Source organism: Erpetoichthys calabaricus, chromosome 2, assembly GCF_900747795.2.
Source record: "Erpetoichthys calabaricus chromosome 2, fErpCal1.3, whole genome shotgun sequence".
Taxonomy (NCBI): Eukaryota; Metazoa; Chordata; class Cladistia; order Polypteriformes; family Polypteridae; genus Erpetoichthys; species Erpetoichthys calabaricus.
Genome location: NC_041395.2, coordinates 83,903,656 through 83,923,600, shown reverse-complemented (window position 1 = coordinate 83,923,600; position 19,945 = coordinate 83,903,656). Strand labels below are relative to the sequence as shown.

Sequence of the window (19,945 nt, the reverse complement as noted above, 5' to 3'; positions counted from 1 at the left end):
TGCATATGGTAAATAAATTATGAATACTTTAAAAATAATTAAATTGTTATTCAGAAACATGCAGATCTTATATAGGAGTGGTAAAGAAGTTGCATAACATGAACTTTACTCTCACAGTTATATTACAGTTACCTTTGTATACTTTTAGATAGCATGGACAGTAAGTATTGTGTGTTTTATTAATATATCATTAATATACCACCATATCATCATGTGCAATATATAGCTTACCCTGGTGTATGGTTTACCACAAAGACATTACATAAAAACCTATGACTTGTCTATAAAATATTGCATAATATAATAATATTGTATAACCTGCTGAACCCACCCAATTTGGGTTGTGGAGGGCTGGAATCTATCAAGGCACCATTGCAGTATATACAGTATCTAACTATCTCTATATATATGTATTTGTATTTTATATATATATATATATGGGCGGCACGGTGGCGCAGTGGGTAGCGCTGCTGCCTCGCAGTTGGGAGACCTGGGGACCTGGGTTCGCTTCCCGGGTCCTCCCTGCGTGGAGTTTGCATGTTCTCCCCGTGTCTGCGTGGGTTTCCTCCGGGCCCTCCGGTTTCCTCCCACAGTCCAAAGACATGCTGGTTAGGTGGATTGGCGATTCTAAATTGGCCCTAGTGTGTGCTTGGTGTGTGGATGTGTTTGTGTGTGTCCTGCGGTGGGTTGGCACCCTGCCCGGGATTGGTTCCTGCCTTGTGCCCTGTGTTGGCTGGATTGGCTCCAGCAGACCCCCGTGACCCTGTGTTCGGATTCAGCGGGTTGGAAAATGGATGGATGGATATATATATATATATATATATATATATATATATATATATATATATATCCATATTACTAACCGAGAATGCTAAACCGGATGATGGACGCAGGCACATCCGGCAATGGGCCGTAGCTGCAAAAAGACGTACTGCGCAGGCGCAAAAAGAGTCCGCGAGAGTCGGCTGAGGAGCCGAGAAAGGCGGACAAAAGAGGGCGAGAGAGGCGGATGAGGGGCCGCGAGAGGCGGACAAGACCACAGAAAAAAGGAGTGAGCACAGGAAAAATGGAGAAATGAGGCGCAAAGAGCACCGAAAAAAGGAAAAGGCACATAAAAAAGTATTCAAACGCAAGCAAAGCACGAAACACATTGCACACGAAACTAGACCCAAAAAAAAAAAAAAAAAAAAAAAGAGGCTCACGCACAACAGCAAGGCACCCCCCCCCCCCCCACAGGCACCGGACGGGACACACACCAAGAGGGGGATTCAACAAGCCCATAGAACACAAAAAAAAGAACACAAAACCACCCCACAGACCCTACAAGCAAGGGACGGGACACACACAAAGAGGGGGATTCAACAACACACAGGAACACAAAAAGAAAGAAGACGCTCGCGCGACAACAATCCTCACCCCCCCCCCCCCCCCCCACACACACACACATCCATAAGAAGTGACACCCAAAGCCACATATTCTAAAGTGAACGTCAACACCTTCACACTAGACAGCATAGGTGTCAGCATAGGTGGATCTCCTTACAATAAAGCACTATTAACCGTTCAACTGCAGAAAAGGAAACATATTAACAGTGACTGCGATCCTCCTTATTACTTATCCATATTTCGCATGCTGAGAAAGAAACAAGTCATGAATACACGGTCACGGGTACAAAACGAAAAGGAAATGATAACAGGAACAAACACACGAACACGAAAGAAACAACAAAATAGACGGGTATGCAGCATAGGTGGATCTCATTACAATAAGGCACTATTAACCGTTCAACCGCAGAAAAGGCTCCATATTAACAGTGAGTGCAATACTCCTTATTACTTATCCATATTTCTAAAAGAAAAAATGTCTCGACTCCAAAAACGCAAAGCTCAACTAAAGCTTCTAACTAACAATGTACCTAAAAGTAAAAACTTTATGAACTGCATTAGATCCTACAATAGTTCATTTGCTTTTGCATATACCGGAGTAAATATCAGGCCACCAAAAGGCAATGGCCCATACTGCATTCGCATATGTGCACAAATACTGCATCGCATTGGAACAGTGCACCCTGAAACAAATCAACAACGCAAATATGCACAAATCTACATCCTAGATCCACATTACACAAACTATCAATCAAAGTGCTGCATCGCAACAGGCACGGATTCAAAACGAAACACCTCCCATCTCAGACATACGTTAATGGCAGCGAAGGCTACAACGGGCTTCTCACACAGCACAGGCAAATCGATTACAGCTCCAAAACAACACGTCCCAAATACTACACATGCAACAATGCGCCTCTCAAACGGCACAAGCAAAACATACACCAGGAAAATTCATTCGGATTAATGAATGTCATTTGCAATCATTGTCATTCAGTTCACTTCCCTGAAGAAACAACTGGCAATACAAGTTATACATTTACACGTTGTTGTCAAAAGGGTCAAATTAGACTGCCTTCTTTACATTCATATACTGAATATCTACAGAAGCTTATAACTGACGATGTACCTGAAAGTGAAATCTTTATCAACTACATTAGATCCTACAAATCGGTATTCACTATGAACATTAACGGTGGCACTGCACGTGACATCCGTCTTGAAAAAATGTTGTTTATTGATGAATGTTCAATGGCATGAAGTCACTTACTCAACACCATTCATAAACTTCTACAAACGTTTAGGAATAATAATATTCGATTTGGAGGAAAGGTACTTTTATGAGGAGGAGATTTTAGACAGTGATTAGCTATTCTTCCAGATGCCATGCACTCAGCTATTGTTCAGTGCACCTTAAAATACGCAGACAATTGGCATTGCTTTCAAAAGATACAGTTAGTAAAAAAGATACGATGTCCAGAACCAGATCATAACAATTGCTTATTACAACTGAGAGATGGTACACTCACCAATACAGATGGACTTCAGCCACATATTATTACAATTCCTCAAGCCTTTATCTGCGACGACTTAGTTACAGAGACATTTGGAACAGCAATCTCATTAGACCAAATGCCCCTTTTAACACAACGCACTATATTATGTCCAAAAAATATTAATGTGGAAAACATTAATACCCAAGTCATTCCATTGCTTCCTGGAGAGACACAACTCTTTCTAAGCTCTGACAAACTTGACTCTGATCACAACAATAACCATCTTAAATGACCTTACAAGTTCTGAGCTGGAATTACCTTTTACACTTAAACGGCGTGTGCAAAGAAATAAACCTTTACACTGTGCCACACACTTTATTGTTTGCTTTCTATTTGCATCATCTACACCGTCACACTATTCTATATCTCATTCATACATCACGCTCTTTGTCATTCCCAACACCAGGGGTTGGCGAGCGAAGCGAGCAGGGGGCGGAGCCCCCTAGTATATATATATACAGTATATATATATATATATAGTGACAATAACGTTATACCACAGCTTAACCCAACACAGACAGACACAGGAGGCACACTGATAAAACACGAATGGTTTTATTTTCTTCACCTCGTGGGAAACTCGTTTCCCACAGGCACAACACAGTCCCAATACACAGAACACTGCACAATACTCTCCTTCTCTATTTTCTTTCTCCTCCACTCCTCCTGGCAAGCTTTGTCTCCCTCCTCCCAACTCTGGCTCACCATGTAGTGGCTGCTGGCTCCTTTTATAAAGCATCCAGAAGTGCTCCAGGTGCTCGCTGACCTAATTCTGGCGGGAGAGCTGCTTTCCAAGGCTTAGCACTTCCAGGTGGGGCAAATATGCTGCCCAGACTGCAGCACCCCTGGCGGCACCTGCGGAACCCAACAGGGCTACACCCAACTCCAATTCGCATGGAGCCCTGCGGGAAACTGAAGCACCGCTAAAACCCAGGAGGGCGGCCATCCAGCGGCCAGTGGGAGGTATCGCACCGTCCAGGGCTGCTACCCCTGAATATACAGTGAAGGGGCATCCAGGCCTGGCATGGACCCCAGCCATCCGCCACAATATATATATGTACATTTATTTGTGTATATGCAAAATAAACAAAACATATATAATCACATAATGTTCCTCTGTTTATGTTAGCATTACATTTTATTTTATATTATATTATATTTTTATAATATATTTGTAATTATTTTGAAACTCCTATGTGGAATTGCACTTAAAAAGAATCAATTCACAATTTGCACAGCATTAAAGTATAGTAAATATTAAGTGGGATTTTTTTTTTTTTTTTTGCTTAGATTGCCGTCTTCAGTGTTAGGCCTCTTGTGGGTATGCTGATATTTCCATTCTAACAAGAGGAAAAGCTGTTTCAGCACAGCCAGTCTTTATCTGTGCTGACTTGATAAGATGAGGACAGCTAAAATGACGTAATCTCTGTTTACGTAATGAAGGGTCGAAAGATAAACTACATGATGCAAAGACATACACGTCTTAAGATGTGATGGTGGCAAAAAAAAGGAATCAAATTTATCTCTAGTGTAAAGGCTGGTTTGCCTGATACTCACTGCAGCAACAATTTTTCCCTCGGACTTTCATTCATGTAGTTTGCTTAGTCTTCTCTGTCTGGTTAAGATAGTTTAAAAGCTTTGCTGATTTCAAAATTATTTGTTTCAGTTTAACAGATTTAAGCACTTGACTGAGACAAATGTATTATTTACATTTTCACCACAATTTAAAACTACTTTTCTTGAGTTCTAAGCATAACAAAATGCATCACACTAATAGTGAGTTAAATAGCATCAGGTTTAGATCTGAAACACATTATGTACTTATACAACTTAAAATGTTAATATATGTTTATGCTTGCATAATTAACATAGCATTACATAACATAATGTTTTACATAGTCATATATTACAACTTACATAAAACAAATAGAAACTCCCACTTATTTAAAATTAATTTTACTATATCTGAATAATGTTCTTTGGGTAAGGTCTTCTGCTAGCATAAGGAAAGAAAATGGAATAACCATCAGAAGATCTTGACATAACAATAACATTTGCTGCTTGTCCCATTTCCAATCAGACATTGGGGAAAAAGTATAAGGTTCAGCAGCCAATTAAACACATTTTTATATTTTTTATAATTTGTTTGCTTTTCTTTTGTTTGGTGAAAGATCTCCCATTGTTTTCCCAGATCTGAGACAACCATAGTGCTGGCAGGCATGGTCAAGTGCCCACCGACATTGCAGCTATTTGTCAACATGTCTCAGTAGCCATTTCACATATAAAAGGAGGCCAAGGATGAAAGTTAATTTTGTCAGCTTTTCTCATTTTGTTAGATAAGGTATGTTTAGTAATTTTGACATTGGCTTTATCTCTATTTATTATACTTTGATGTTAATTTGTAGTGTTAGTAAACATTTTATTAACACTCTTATTAGTAGGTCTCATGCTTTGCAGCTGTCGGCTTTTTTTGGTAGTATGGTTTTTGTTTGCACTTACAGTATATGTAACTAGTTAATCTAGACAGGCACTCATTTCTGGACTCCTAGGTTCTAATAAGTGAACCAAGTACTTGGGAGCTTGACCATAATGCTTTTGCCTTTACCAGGCTAGTAATTAGAGTCAGTTGGGGGTATCTGGCACAACAAGCAGGTTTTGTTTTGAATGTCCATGTCTCTAATAACACTGGCTTCTTTTATATCTTGTATTATTTTTGACAACACGTGAGAAGATGATAAGACAACAAAGTTTTTTAAATGTGCATCTCTGTATTTTACATGGGCCTACAATTAGTGGAATATGATCCAAAAAATTTCAGATTTAGGACAGCTGTGGAATAAACTTTCATTTCTTCTCTAGGACTACATGCTTTGCTATTACATTGACATTTATTTTGCTGTCACATTAACACCTGATTAATGCTTATACATTTCTGTCATTTGTAATTTCGAGGTTACAAGTTCTGATGACATATAAATCATTTCTGATCTAAACTAAGACATGAGTTCATTTTTCACAGCCATCCTAAATCTGACATTTTTTGGATCATACAAATACGATTATTTCCAAAAAACAAACACAATTATTTCATGGCCATGGTTGAGGTTTTTTTAGGAATCAGTCCTTACTTTTCAGGTACGTATATTTATACATTTGTGGAATGCCATAATCATAACATAACTTATGTGCATATTTGTATCTACAGTATGATTTCAAACAGGTTATAAAAGTTATCCTTACTACTTTCAACTAGAAGAGTAATTAATTCAAATCAACCTCACATTGTAACAGACTATCACAGATTAGCTGACCACTTTAGTTTTGAAATGTAACTACCGTCACACGCATTTGTACAATTGTTGACTGAAATGACTGATTTGAAACTGCGTAAGGATGCGTTCAGAAACATTACTAGCAAATTTGTGCTGACTGCGTTCGGTTGAACACTGATTATGTTTTATTCTAAAGCATGCAGAACAAGTCCAAATCAATGCCGGGTTACTCAAAGTAATATTTGGACTTCTTTTTTTTCCTTTGTATTTATTACTGTTTTATTTGAAGATTTTTTTTTTATTTCCATGTGATGCCAGGGCCCCCTGAACGCTGAGGCCCATGTGATGTCAGACCCTACACACATGGTAGTTACACTCCTGTCTTGGTCATATTTTGGACTGTAATATGTTGGGCATTTACAAAGTTTTTGATACGTGGTAGTGTATAGGCATTACATCGAGGAAGTCATTAAAGAACTATCAAGATGGGATAGGACTGGGTACTAACACAGTCATTAGATTATAGGATTTTCTTCTCATAAATATCAGTAAGGGCTTTCCACTTTTGCTTCAATTTCCCTTTTGAATCACCAAAAGAGATGTTCTTCACTACACCTGGATTATTATAACAAAAGAAAAATGTCATGTGTTGAGTCAGCTTTGTCACACACAGAATGCTTTAAATGCTCTAATACTGAACATCCTTTGGGGACTCTTTGATTTTCAAATTGTATTTTCTCAGTAGTTCTCTTAGGCTATTGATCTGTGCCGGCAATTGGAAGGTTGCCGGTTCGAATCCTATAAACATCAGAAGTGACTCTACTCTGTTGGGCCCCTGAGCAAGGCTCTTAACCTGCAATGGCACCATCCTGGGTATGACATTAATCTGTATCCAGCTCTGCAAGAAGGTCATCTGTCAGTATTGCTTAAGCATCTTAGATGTATACGATCTGAAAAAATTAATATGATGTAGCCCCTATTTTTCACTTTTCATATCATAACAAGATATGGGCTACATGTCTGTTTCTCTCTGTAATGCAAGCAGCTGTTGAGTAAGAACTGGGAATTAGAAGTCTAACAATGGTCCTACAGCTGAACAGTTTTAAGAAGAGTATACAACTATGTCTAGTTAAACCGGGCACATTCTAACAGGGACATGCGGTCAGGGGAGGCAGGTGAGGCAGAGCGTCACCTGTCATCATGAAAAGTAAAAGAACTTATAATGATAACATAAAATAAATATGTCCACTGGTCTATGCTATAAATTTGTTTTTTGTATTATTCCAATAACTTTAATCATTTTTATAGTCAATTTTTATAGAGCCTCACCTCGGACTGCGCTCTCCCTCACACACTGGGTTGATGCATGCAATTGGCGCGTGCCTGTTGCTGTCTCTCTGTGTATCGCCAATATAATGTTTGCAGACATGTTTATTATACACCCTGACTTTCTGCAGTCTGGCTAATATAATAATAATAATAATAAATTTTATTTAATATGTTTAATGTATGTGTGCGACATATTTAGTCTTGCTGATTTGACATAAAACTTCAGTGAAAAGGCACAAGATGTGTCAGATGGTATCATGCCGCCCTGAAGGGGGTGCATGTGAGCCTAACAGGTGCTTGTTGCTGCTGTTCTTCTACACAGAGGCGCCAATAAGTTAGCGATATCAGAAAATCAAGTGCACTGCAGCGGTCCGTTTATTTTTATTTTTTGTTCCGACTGACTGCCAAAATGAAAGATTAAGATTTTTAAAACTAAAGGAAAATAAGGAGGACTTTTACAAGAAAGTGACGGAGATTTTCGTGGAGAAGGATAGGCGCATGGACTTCATTTACAAATAAAGGTAAGACCATAAACGGTTTTCAATGTTATAAAAAATGGAATTAGACTAAGAAAAAAACAATCCAATAACAATCCAATATCCAAAACCACTGAGTGGATTCCTGTATGACACAGGTGAGGTTCTAATGCAGGTTTTAGAGGGCAGACATACCATGTTTTTGGCTGAAATTTACCGTTTTTGATGTCCAGTGTGATGAAGGCTGATTCGGGACTACCAGAAGAAGCTCTGCAGAGAATGCCATGGGACATTCTAACAGCACTACTGACCACAGAAGTGGTTCATGGGATTTTCTCAGAAGCAGCTCTAAGCAGAAGCAAAAGCTGCTCCTTGACCAGAAGGCCTTGGAGTCTTATTTTGGAGGAGAGTTGGACAGGGTCTCATTCTGGGAGAGGGCGGAAGTGGCCATTGTTTTGGAAAGTGCAGAACAGTTTGAAAGGGAGTGGAGCCTTTGCATAATGAGGAACAGTGGATGAATCAGCCTGCTTGCTAGACAGGGTCCAAATCCCATTAACAAAGCTAATTTCAACAACTAGGCTTTAATGTCTTTCTATTTTAAAACCTCATATTCTCCCATCCACATCAGTTGTATGTACTGTATTTAGTTTTTTATAATAAATCACTTATTTTTGAGCCAATAATACCCTTTACAGTTCAACTTTCAGAGGTATTCCTTTTGCCTTTCTCATGTGTGCATTTACACTTTATCTGTTAATTATAGTACATGTCATGTATATATATATTATATAATATTATTTTACTCAGATAGTCTGCTGTAGTATACTGGGATGCATAATAAGAGAAATTATGTTATATAACCATGCACAATCTTCCTCTTTTCCTTGCTCCCCAAGTAAACTCTTATTTGATTACCTACTATTTGGGAGTATTGCTCTCAATACCTTTTTGCTACTCACACTGGATTACAATGGAACAAGCATACAAGAACAATAATTAATTATTAAAACAAAAAAAATGCATATGAGTTGTGAAAAAATTGTTTTGAAACGTTTATTGATATTTTGCTTTTTTATCTGGGGCAAGTATTCATTCTTCACAAAGATAAAACAAACAGAACTTTATGTGCTAAGTGTGGTCATTACCCCAAAGAGTACCACAAAATGTTTGTGTGATTGTCTTGTTTTTTAATCAAATAAACATGGGATGTTTGCTCTATCAGCGCTCAGCTGCTCACAGCCTTGGACTTTGGGTTCCTCTTCTAAGCAGCTGAATTGAGCTCAAGGGTTAGTCCAACAAAACACATGCAGATACCAACCTTTACCACTGTGACTGACAACGGACAATGCCCAATCACCTGAAACTTTTTATCCTTTTTAGCCTACCAGAAGGGGACTTAGCCCACTGTGAGGATATAAAAGCTTCAGAAGTTCTTCATGGGACAGCATCAAGACTCTTGGCTGCCTCTGAGTAGGTAAGGGCTCTTTACTTCCCTTATTCTGGTTAATTAGTTAAGGAACTCATTTGGTTCAAATATTAAGAGCTTTTATATTTAATTGTTACTTTGAAAAATGCAATGAGATGTATTCCAGTCTTTATATGTGAATATATGCTTCATTGTCCTGAAATGGTAATGTTTTATGTTTAGTTTCTTCATAAATCTAAAACAGTAGTACTTGGCTTCTACCCTAGAAGTTTTGCTTTTAAATGTTTTCAAAATGAAGACTAACAAGCCTAAAGCCTTTATTTACTTTAAATTTAAAGACAGAGTCAAGACATGAGTGATGTTCACGATTCTATGCTTTCTTGTATGAACTAGCTTTTCATTTATTTATTTCTGTTTCTGTCATTACTGTTAAGATTTTAATATTGATTCTGGATTTTCTCAATGTTATAACATACAATAAGGCTTATGAAATTATATGCAGTTGTGACTGATGTTAATCATATTATCTGAGGGTTTACTTTTTGAACTCCAGTGTTATTTTAATTTGACTTGTAAGTGAATAATTAAAATTAGTGTCAGATCTGCTATAAAAGAATATGCTTGTAATCATGACATACAGCAATAAAGCAACTTACTACTGTAACTAATATAAATGTATCATTTAGAAAATGTATTTAGCAGTTTCTATTATAATAAATTCAACTTTGAAGAAAACTGATGTCATACTATTATTTCAGTTTGTGGAAAACTAACAGAACGAGGTCAACAGAAAATGGCTGATGACTTCTCTTTATACAAAAATGGCACTGAATTAATTTGTGTTTTCTCCTCTTTTTAAAAATGGTGCTGTAAACTTTAGGGACCTCAGATAGGGGACAGTGGTCCAGCATTCTGAGGTCAACTCCATGCTTAGAGACTGTCTCTGTGCAGTTTGCACATTCTCAGATTTCCAACCAAAGCCTAGAATGAGCAGTGACTGTATATATGTGCATGGACACCATGATAGACTGGTATCATGTCCAGGACTGAGTCCTGCCTGGTCTGCTGTTTTTAAATAAGAGTTAATGATCTTTTACACGCTGTGTGGATTATCATTCAAACAAATGATTTGCCAACATGTGCCATTTTTGATTGGCCTAATGCAGCACTTTTACATCTGCCCTTTTGTTAGCACCATAGAAGAAAACATATGCAATTTCTTCTACTATACTAATGGTATAACAGATGAGCTTGATGAATTAAAAAGTTACCTCATTCAATTTCTTATGTTTTTATGTTTGTTTAGTTCTTTATGCAAGGGAGGTGAGAGGAGAAAATTACATATAAGACAAAATTGATAAATACTATTGTGAGTGATTAATAGCAAGAAAGTAACTAGAGTCAGTGCAGTCAGTCAAAATTAGAATTATTTTTTAATTTCTTTGAATAAAGAATCAAAAATATAATGAAATAAGTAAGTAAATTCCTACTTGAACCCAGAAAAAACATGAAAGACATTTAGTTGTTATTTTCACACATTTAGTTATGTTAGAGAACCACTATTGTGGCACTTCATCCAAGTATTCAGTATATGGAGTATTAAAGTGATAGATATTGTCTTCCAATTCACTGATTCAGCAAGTGAGGTATGAACTCAAGTTTAATTTCGTAAGAACATAAAAGATAGTGTGCAAATCTCTATTCACATAAACCTTTGAAAATATCATCAAGTTGAGATCCCCAAAGTACTGTTTTCTACTACACTTCTTGATTAAATTATTGCATATATCTTTGCGTAGAAGGCAAATAAGGTAGGCACATAACTGAAATACCAAGCCAAAACTTGCACTATTCTTCATGGAAGTCGTTAAACAGAGCATCATCACATTAAGTAACATCCTGATGAGCTGGTCATATCTGTGAAAGTCCAGTTTGAAGGCGTAACAAGAGGACCAGGGTCCAGTTCTCATCCCATGGCTGCAATTAAAAGTGAAAATTAATGTTGGAATATACAAAAAGTTAACTTTCTCTTACACTGATTAAAAACATTACTATATTATGCAGACTCACAAATAAACTCGTACTTGACCAAATTTAGAATCACCAACTAATATAACTCTCACATCTTTGGTAAGGGAAAGTTGAGCTTGCAGGGAAAAATCTGTGCAGGCCTAGGGAGTGTGTGCAAACTCCACTGACAGTGTGCAGGCCTGGGACTCAGCTCTGTTGGGCCCTTCAGCAAGGCCCTTAACCTGCACTTGCTGAGCGCTTTAAGTAGTGAGAAAAAGCGCTATATAAATGCAAAAAATTATTATTATTATTAACTTCTGAAGTTACTGGACCACCATGCTCCTTGACTGTTACAGTATTGCTAGGAAAATATTAACTGTTTGGTTCTATTTATTAATAAGTTTGTAATCATAATAGAAGAAAGACATTCACACTAAAAAAAAAATTAAACATTTTAAGAACATGGGGTTGCATTTGGAATTCTCTGTATTTACCTTTATTATTTTATATATTTAATTAATAACATTTAACCTTTAATGTATGTTTATGTCCTCTAGAGATCAGGCAATTCCACAAACATGAAGGTTTCAGTCATCTCTGTCTTGGCTCTTGCCATGGCCATGTTTTATGGTAAGATATCAGCCATTAATTATAAGAGTCAATGTATTTGCCAAATTAAGTTCTCTTTTTAGGTTTCTCTTAATTCATTAAAGAAGATTTCAAATGGTGAGTGAGTTAAGGCAGTCAGAAATTGATATAAGGTATTTACAAGTCCTGATTTCCTAAATTTGCCTCTTTGCTTATCTGATGAACTCCTGTGTGCAGTGACAAATATTCTCTTAACAATATTACCATATGTAAAAGACAGGGGGCATCACTGAGCCCCAAAACCCCAGACACACCACACAAAACAGCCCCAGGTGTAAAAATTTTTTTTTTCACAAAATACCCATTTTCCAATTAATCCACAGCCTTCGAATAAGCAATCCTCCTCTTTCTCTTCCAGGTAAGCTTCGCCTTCTACCTCCCAACTCTGACTCCATAGACAGCTTGCTTTTATGTCAGATCCAGGAGTGCTTCCAGTACCAGGGCACTCGAGGAAACAGGGAGCCCTTCTCTCTGCAGTCCCCCCTTGTGGCACCCAAGGACTCTGACAGAGTTGTCTCGCAGGACTACGATTCCCATAAACCTTATTGGGTCCACGGCAGCAGAGCACTGCCATCTATTATGCTGGGGGAGAAACTGCTGTTCATATCCTAGCTCCTTCCTGCTGTCCACTAATTTATCCCTTTGCATGGGATGTTGATTTAGCTCAGTCCCAGCCGAGTTGTGCCTCCTTCCATGCTGATCTTCCATTACGGCGTCCCAGCTGGGAAAGGGTCCAGCATGGCATTCACACATACAAAATACTTACTGTGAACCCCTTTTAGAAAATGCTATGTCTTTTACTCAAATCAGTCAGGTAAAAAGAGTCTATCCTTAGTACAATACAAAATAATAAAAAAGAAAACTGAATTATGGAAATAATGTAATTTTATATTTATATTACTGTTTTTTGATTTTATTAAAACAGATGGATTAAGTGATTATAAAAACGTATGATGCCAGGATAGGATTTAGCACCTGTTACTCCTTTTAGGACTACTTGAAAGTGGATAAGTGAACTTAAAAAAATCAATGTACTGATCATTTATCGTTTAGAATTTTCTGCTTTTATAAAACATATTCGGGTGATTAACTATGTAAGGCATTCCTTCTTCCTTATAATCCTTGTTCTTATAACTTTTTGTCTTTTTTCAGGCAGTGAAGCCGCCTCACTAACAAAAAGGGAGGTTCCAGATGTTATGGGCCAAGTGGAAACTCTGACCAAATACGTTGAAGAATTAACTAATTTAGTGAAAACCAGCACCCAGGACTTAATGAGCAAACTGAAAGCAGAGGAGCTGAACTCCAAAGCCCAGTAATTATACGTTTTACTAACTGACTATCATTCAATGCAGCTGCGAGTATCTGGCTATGACACGGTGCAGGAAGGAACTTTATTTCTTGTACTGCTTTAAATTTATGAAATGATTATACTTGCCTTTTTTTTTAATGCCCTTCATTTAAAACATTTAATGACGCATTTCTTTTAGTGAACAGTAACAATAAATGTATCAATTCTTAGTTCTTTCATTTTGGAGATGTTCATGCATTGGAATGGAAGTGCAGTGGTTAGCATAGTACATGTGTCGATGACTGGGGTTGGAAACAGTTGTGTGGTTGTTACAGTTCTCTGTATTTTTGTTTTGTTCTTTGTTTTTGCCTTATACAATTTCTTATATTAGAAATTTGTTAGTTTTTGCATACCCCTTAGGGTCTGAGCGCAGGGTCAGCCATTGTACGGCGCCCCTGGAGCAATTGCATATAAAGACCTTGCTCAACAGTCCAGCAGAGTAGGATCTCTTTTGGCAGAAATGGGGATTTGAACCAGAAACCTACCAGATACCGGCACAGATCCTTAGTCTCAGAGCAGCCACTCCGCCCTAAATTTATTGGCTTAGTACGAGTGGGAACAGACATCTTCTATGGAGGAATATTTTATCCAAAATTTAAAAAGTAAATAAATACACAAATAATTAAAAGTACTGTGAAATTTGACAATAAATAAAGAAAAAGGCCATGAAATGTCAGCCAATATATATATATATATATATATATATATATTTAAACGTGTCACAGAATGTCTTTTGTTTATTTATTTAAACTTGTCCATAATATTCCTCCAAACACAACGTGAAATACGGTTTGAATTTCAAACTGTCACTTTTACTTGTCAAAGCTGAGATGGCAGGCTTTTAGTGAGTGCTGTGTTTTAATTGGTGAATCGTTAATACAGCTGTCTTAAACCTTCAGCCATAAAATGCCACATTTATAGCAGACACTTTTTAAAAGCTTCTAAGGTTGAAGTCGGATTTTATAGGATTAAAGTAGCTGCATATTGCAGTAGTTCTACTCAAGTTTTTCTTGCACTTGCAGTCGATGTGTACAGTCACAACTCTGAGCACGTGCATAGGCCACGGGATTCCCAAGTCATGCAAAACATGTACATGCACTTTGTGGAAGATTCACCAATCAAAAAACAGTGCTTAACAGAGCCCATCCACTCAGCTTCGATGAGTGAAAGTGACAGTTTTAAATTTGTTAGAAGGAATATTATGAACAATTAAATAAAAATGGGCAACAAAAAATGCATTCTGTGACACACTTAGTTATTTGCGCTCATATTTCATGTACTTTTTCTTTATTTATTGTCACATTTCACAATACGTTTATTCATTTTCATATTTATTTATTTAATTTCATCAAAAAATTCCTCAAATCTTCAGATGAGTATTCTAACACAATGACTAACACTGCAGCCGTTCAGCCCCATGGCAATAGTTATGATTTCTGCCTGGATTGGTGTTCATATGGAATTCACAACTTTTATTCCAATATTTTCTCATATGCCAAGAAATACTTCAGAAAATGTACATATTGTATCACATCATTCTCTGACCTGCTGCATCCCATTCCGGGTTGCTGGGGCCTGTCTAAGCAGCACTGGGCACAAGACAGGAAACACTTCATCAGAAGAGCCACTCATGCACACATCCACACTGAAACTCACAGGGACTTATTTGCAATCTCCATTTAAGCTAACCTGAACATCTTTGAGGATTTGGGAGGAAATCTAGAGTAACTGAAGGAAAAACTATGCAGACACTGTAGAACAGGGGTGGGCAAAGTCAGTCCTGGAGGGCCGCAGTGGCTGCAGGTTTTTGTTCCATCCTGGTTGCTTAATTACAAAACAATTGTTGCCAATAATTTAATTTTATGGCTTGTTAGTACTTTAACTCTTCTATGTCAAGTCATTCTCATATCCTAGATTTTCCTCCCCTTTCTAAGGATATCATCCAAATGATTTAAAGGCTAAAACATACGAGTAATTCTCAGTCCTTTACTTTTTTCTCTTCACTTTCCTTCCAAGTATTTAATTAAACCAAATAGTGCACAATAAATACACACAGGTGTAAATGGAAACAAGCTAAATGGAGAACAGTTGGTTTCTTTTGTCATTTGCATCTTATTGCTAATAAGGAGCAATTAAAAACCAAGACTGTTTAAGACTAAAATAAGCAAATCTTAATGAGCCAGACATGAAAATGAAGCAGAAGTGTTACTTGAGCAATAAGAGCTTCTTATTAAGCAATTGGGTTGCAACAAAAACCTGCAGGCACTGCGGCCCTCCAGAAACAATTTTGCCCATTCCTGCTGTAGAATGGGAAATCTCCACTTGGACAACAACACAAGCCACTAGATCCATGAAACAGCAGCTTTGGCCACTGTGCTACACTGTCACACAGTTTAGATATTGTAATATTATTTATTTATACATGTGGCAGAAACATTAAAATGTTTTTTAAACATATTGCACATCTATTTGAAACATTGACCATATTATATAATTTAGGTTGACCGTTAATTTAAAATTGGCCCTGTGTTAATGTGTCCATGAGTTAAGCCCTGAGGTGGCCTGGTTCCCCTTCCAGGATCGGCTTCTGTTTTGCACCCAGTGCTGACAAGGTGACTAGAGCATTGCAGAGAAGAGGAAGGACCCTAAAAGGCCCTGACCATAAAGGAAAGCCTGGATGGACTGACATGTAACCATCCTAGTTTAGTGAGGCCCCATGCTGTCTCTGTGGGTTTATTTTGTGTACTTCTTTGTTGCTCCTTTCCTTAACTTATCTCTTGTTCTTCATTTATAAAACAAACATCATTTTATATACTTTTGACTTCATGGGAATTCACTCCAGAGCTCACCCACAATCCACTTATGTTATGTTATTATATTGATAGTATCGGTTCATTATTATGCACAACAAGGGCTGCTGCTCTGTGTATTGACAGCACATGGCAGTGCATACAAGAAAAAATAAAGCTTGCAGTGTACTGTCCATGTTTTATCCATGAATGAAATAATATTTTTGCATTGATCTGCTGGCTCTCATATCCAGAATTGTTTCCTGTATCATGTCTCTTTGCAACTGAAATTCAAGTTTATTACGTACCTTGAAAATTGGTTAATAGGTGCATTTTCTGAGAAAACAAATTTCTTCTTGGATTAATGCATATATTTTTTTATCATACGGTGCTTGCTGTTCAGACATTTCTTGTTAACACAAACCTGATTTTGAGCACTTTTATTATGGTTTGGACCACTTGCCTAAATGTTTTCCTCTCATCAAAGTGTCTTAATGCTTTTGCTGATGCTCCTTCTTGTTTGTTTTATTTAAGGGAATACATAAAAAGCAGCAGATCTCAGCTGGAAGAGAACCTCAAGCCCATTGCAGATAACATGGAGAGCCAAATGAAACCTCTGATTGAAAGCTTGAAAGCTCAGGCAGAGCAATGGCAACCAATGGCTGATTCCTTGCAAACCAGCATGATGGATATGTGGAAAAGTCTCATGGATTCCACCAAGTCACTGAGTTCCGCATAGAAAAACTATCAGGGATATCTAGAAGATTAATCGGCCTACCTCCGTGTCTGTCAGTCTGCTTACACAAATTCATTCTGTCATTGTGATTTTGCAATGCTTTGAGCAATAAAAGTATTTTGTGCACTTTTGCTTCGCATACATTTTGTATATACAGTATATTAATCCTTCCAGCAATGCAGTATGAATAATTTAATGTATATAATTTCACTAAGTTATCCACGCACATGACATCTTGAAGGATGTCACTCTGTGGCCAGAGAGTGGTGCTGTTGTATAGTGAAAGAAGACGTCTCGGTGCTGGACTACTGCTCGGCAGCAACCCGAGTGCTCATTGCATTTAAAGGACCTGCAGACTGTGGCTAAATACAAACAACTCGCCTGTGATGCATTCAAGCACACAAAAAATAGGACCCACACTCTGTTATTTTGCAACTTTGCAATAGTAAAAAATGTCCACTTTAGTGTAGAGAGCATTTAAAATTCAGACTAATATGTTGTTTTATTTGCTGACATAATAGAATTAGAATGAAAAAGACCATTGTGAGTCCTGGTCTGAAAAATAATATTTGATTCTATTCTGTCAGCACTTTTTCACTTACACAAGCCCAATACTGCTCCCCAATGAAGCATCACCCATCTTCTCCTTGCTTGCCCTCAATGCCCCTTGAGCTCTCGCTTCTAGATTTACTACAAAGATGGCCTTCGTCCATTTTAATGCATTTGGTTAAACTACAAAGCAATAGACCAGAAAGACATGGTGCACTTCACACGGCAACAAATAAACCTTCTGCACCAACTGTTGACGTGCAAAATAAGGGAAATGAATAAGAAAAAGCAATATATTTTAAACATGCAGAATAAGGTCAAGCAGCACCTATGGATTGTGAACTGGATAAGTGTATTAGACAATGAATGGGTGGGTGGGTGTGCAACATGCCTGAAAGAAGGGGAAACATCTGTAGCAAGATGCAAATTTAGTAGAAAACAAATCCTCATGGAAAGAAAAATTCTGATAATCCTAGACCTGCTGGTGTTTCATGTTCTCGACTCAGTGGCATACAATGAACACACATTCTTAAAGTACAGATGTGTTTTGAATAAAGCCTATGGTACTAGGGTGTTGTACCGTGTTAGCCATTATGAATGTAGAGAAAAGCCAAGCAAAATGACACCTTTTATTGGCTAACTAGAAAGATTACAATATGCAAGCTTTCGAGGCAACTCAGGCCCCTTCTTCAGGCAAGATGTAAAGCCTATGACTTCTAATATTCTTCCATTATAAATTAAAGTAGCAGCAATCCCAATAACCACAAGTATGAGCACACTTGTACTACTTCCCATATTGTCTGCTCCTAGCTGCAAGCAATGTCAAGTGTTTTTACGATTTTCATGTACGAAGGCAGTGATATCTTTCAGCAGTTTTCTACAATGATTTCTTTTTCACTTTTCCATGATACCTTCGTGGACTGATTCTGCCTATATCGATCATTTCTGTATCACTGAGCTAAGAAACTTCTCCTCCTCCTCAAACCTCGATCCTGTCACTACTTCTCTTCTTAAGTTCTGTGCCTTAGTTATTGCCGGCCCAATTTCTCACATTGCTAATACATCTTTAGATTCTGGCTGTGTCCCATCTTCTCTTAAAACTGGTGCTGTAACACATTTTCTCAAAAGTCTTTTCTTGAGCCATCATGTCTTGATGGCGGAAGGCCTGTCTCCTGCTTTCCGTTCCTAGCAAGATGGTGGAAGGTGCTGTCACTAAGCTACTTCAACGGTATTTACTGTTGCTAAACAGATCTATAAAACATTTTAGTCTGGTTTTCACATGTTATAAAACACAAAGACTGCTCTCTTGAAAACTGTTAATATTCTGTTTTAATCTGCCTCTTGGCATTTTTCTGTTCCTTGAGCTTAGTGTGGCTTTTGACACTTTGAATCAAAATAAGCTTTCATCTTGCCTTTCCCTAATTGGTAATCCTGCCACAGATTTGTCCTTGTTTAAATCGTATCGATCTCATAGACAGTATTTTGTTACAATTGTTCATATACAGGTACATAGGATTCAGAAAGTATTCAGACCCCTTAACTTTTCTCACATTTTGCTGTTGTGCTGCTTTATGCTAAAATCATTCAAATTAATTTTTTTCCTCAAATCAGGTAACACTCAATTCCCCAGAATGAGAAAAAAGTAAATTTTAGAATTTTGTTACAAATTTATTGAAAATAAAAAATTGAAATAACACATTGACACAAGTATTTAGACCCTATGCTATGACACTTGACATCTGGCTCAGGTGCATCCCATTCTATCAGTCATTGAGATGTTTCTACACATTGTTTGGAGTCCCCCTGTGGTCAGTTGCATTGGTTGGACATGATTAGAAAAGGCACACACCTGTCTATATAAGGTCCTACATTTGACAATGTGTAAAAGAACAAAAAACAAACAATGAAGTCAAAGGAATTACCTGCAGAGTTTTGAGACGGGAAATACATGGAAGCCCCAAACAAGATTCTCTAGTCTGATGAATCCAATACCAGCCTCATGTCTGGAGTAAACCATTCCAACATTGAAGAATGGTGTTTTGCAGCATCATGCTGTGGATTTGTTTTTCAGCTGCAGAGACTGGGAAACCAAACAGGGAAAGCTGAATGGAACAAAATTCCAAGTTATTCTTAAAGAAAACCAGCTCTGGAGTTGTCTGGACCTCAGACTGGCTCAAAGGTTCACCTTCCAACAGGACAATGACCATAAGCACAAAACAAAGACAATACAGTTCTGTCTTTGGGTCAACTCTGCAAATATTCTTGAGTGGCCTAGCCACAGCCCAAGCATGAACCCAACTGAACATCACTAGAGAGACCTGAAAATACTGCAGCTCTCCATCGAAGTCACCATCTTACTCAACAGAGCTTGAGAGGATCTGAGGAGAAGTATGGAGGAAAATCTCCAAATTCACGTGTGG

The 19,945-nt window shown here is 37.7% G+C and overlaps 1 protein-coding gene across 2 annotated transcripts; it reads left to right on the top strand.

The window, feature by feature from the left end:
- Positions 1–9,400: 9,400 nt before the first annotated feature.
- Positions 9,401–17,102, top strand: afp4 (antifreeze protein type IV). 2 transcript variants are annotated; one of them, XM_051923317.1, is made up of 4 exons: positions 9,401–9,493; positions 12,013–12,085; positions 13,256–13,415; positions 16,775–17,102. In XM_051923317.1, the coding sequence occupies exons 2-4, from the start codon at positions 12,034–12,036 to the stop codon at positions 16,977–16,979; spliced, it is 417 nt and encodes a 138-aa protein (XP_051779277.1). In that variant the 5' UTR covers positions 9,401–9,493; positions 12,013–12,033; the 3' UTR covers positions 16,980–17,102. The 2 variants fall into 2 exon arrangements, with proteins under 2 accessions (XP_051779277.1, XP_051779276.1); XM_051923316.1 differs by lacking the exon at positions 9,401–9,493 and adding an exon at positions 9,614–9,649.
- The last annotated feature ends 2,843 nt before the right edge of the window (positions 17,103–19,945 follow it).

What these genes read in the sequence shown, in the direction of transcription:
- afp4 (XM_051923316.1), top strand. Translation starts at nt 9,629, where the DNA reads ATGCTTCATTGTCCTGAAATG. An exon ending in TGCCATGGCCATGTTTTATG is followed by an intron (nt 12,086 to 13,255) that starts GTAAGATATCAG and finishes GTCTTTTTTCAG; the next exon opens with GCAGTGAAGCCGCCTCACTA. An exon ending in GAGCTGAACTCCAAAGCCCA is followed by an intron (nt 13,416 to 16,774) that starts GTAATTATACGT and finishes GTTTTATTTAAG; the next exon opens with GGAATACATAAAAAGCAGCA.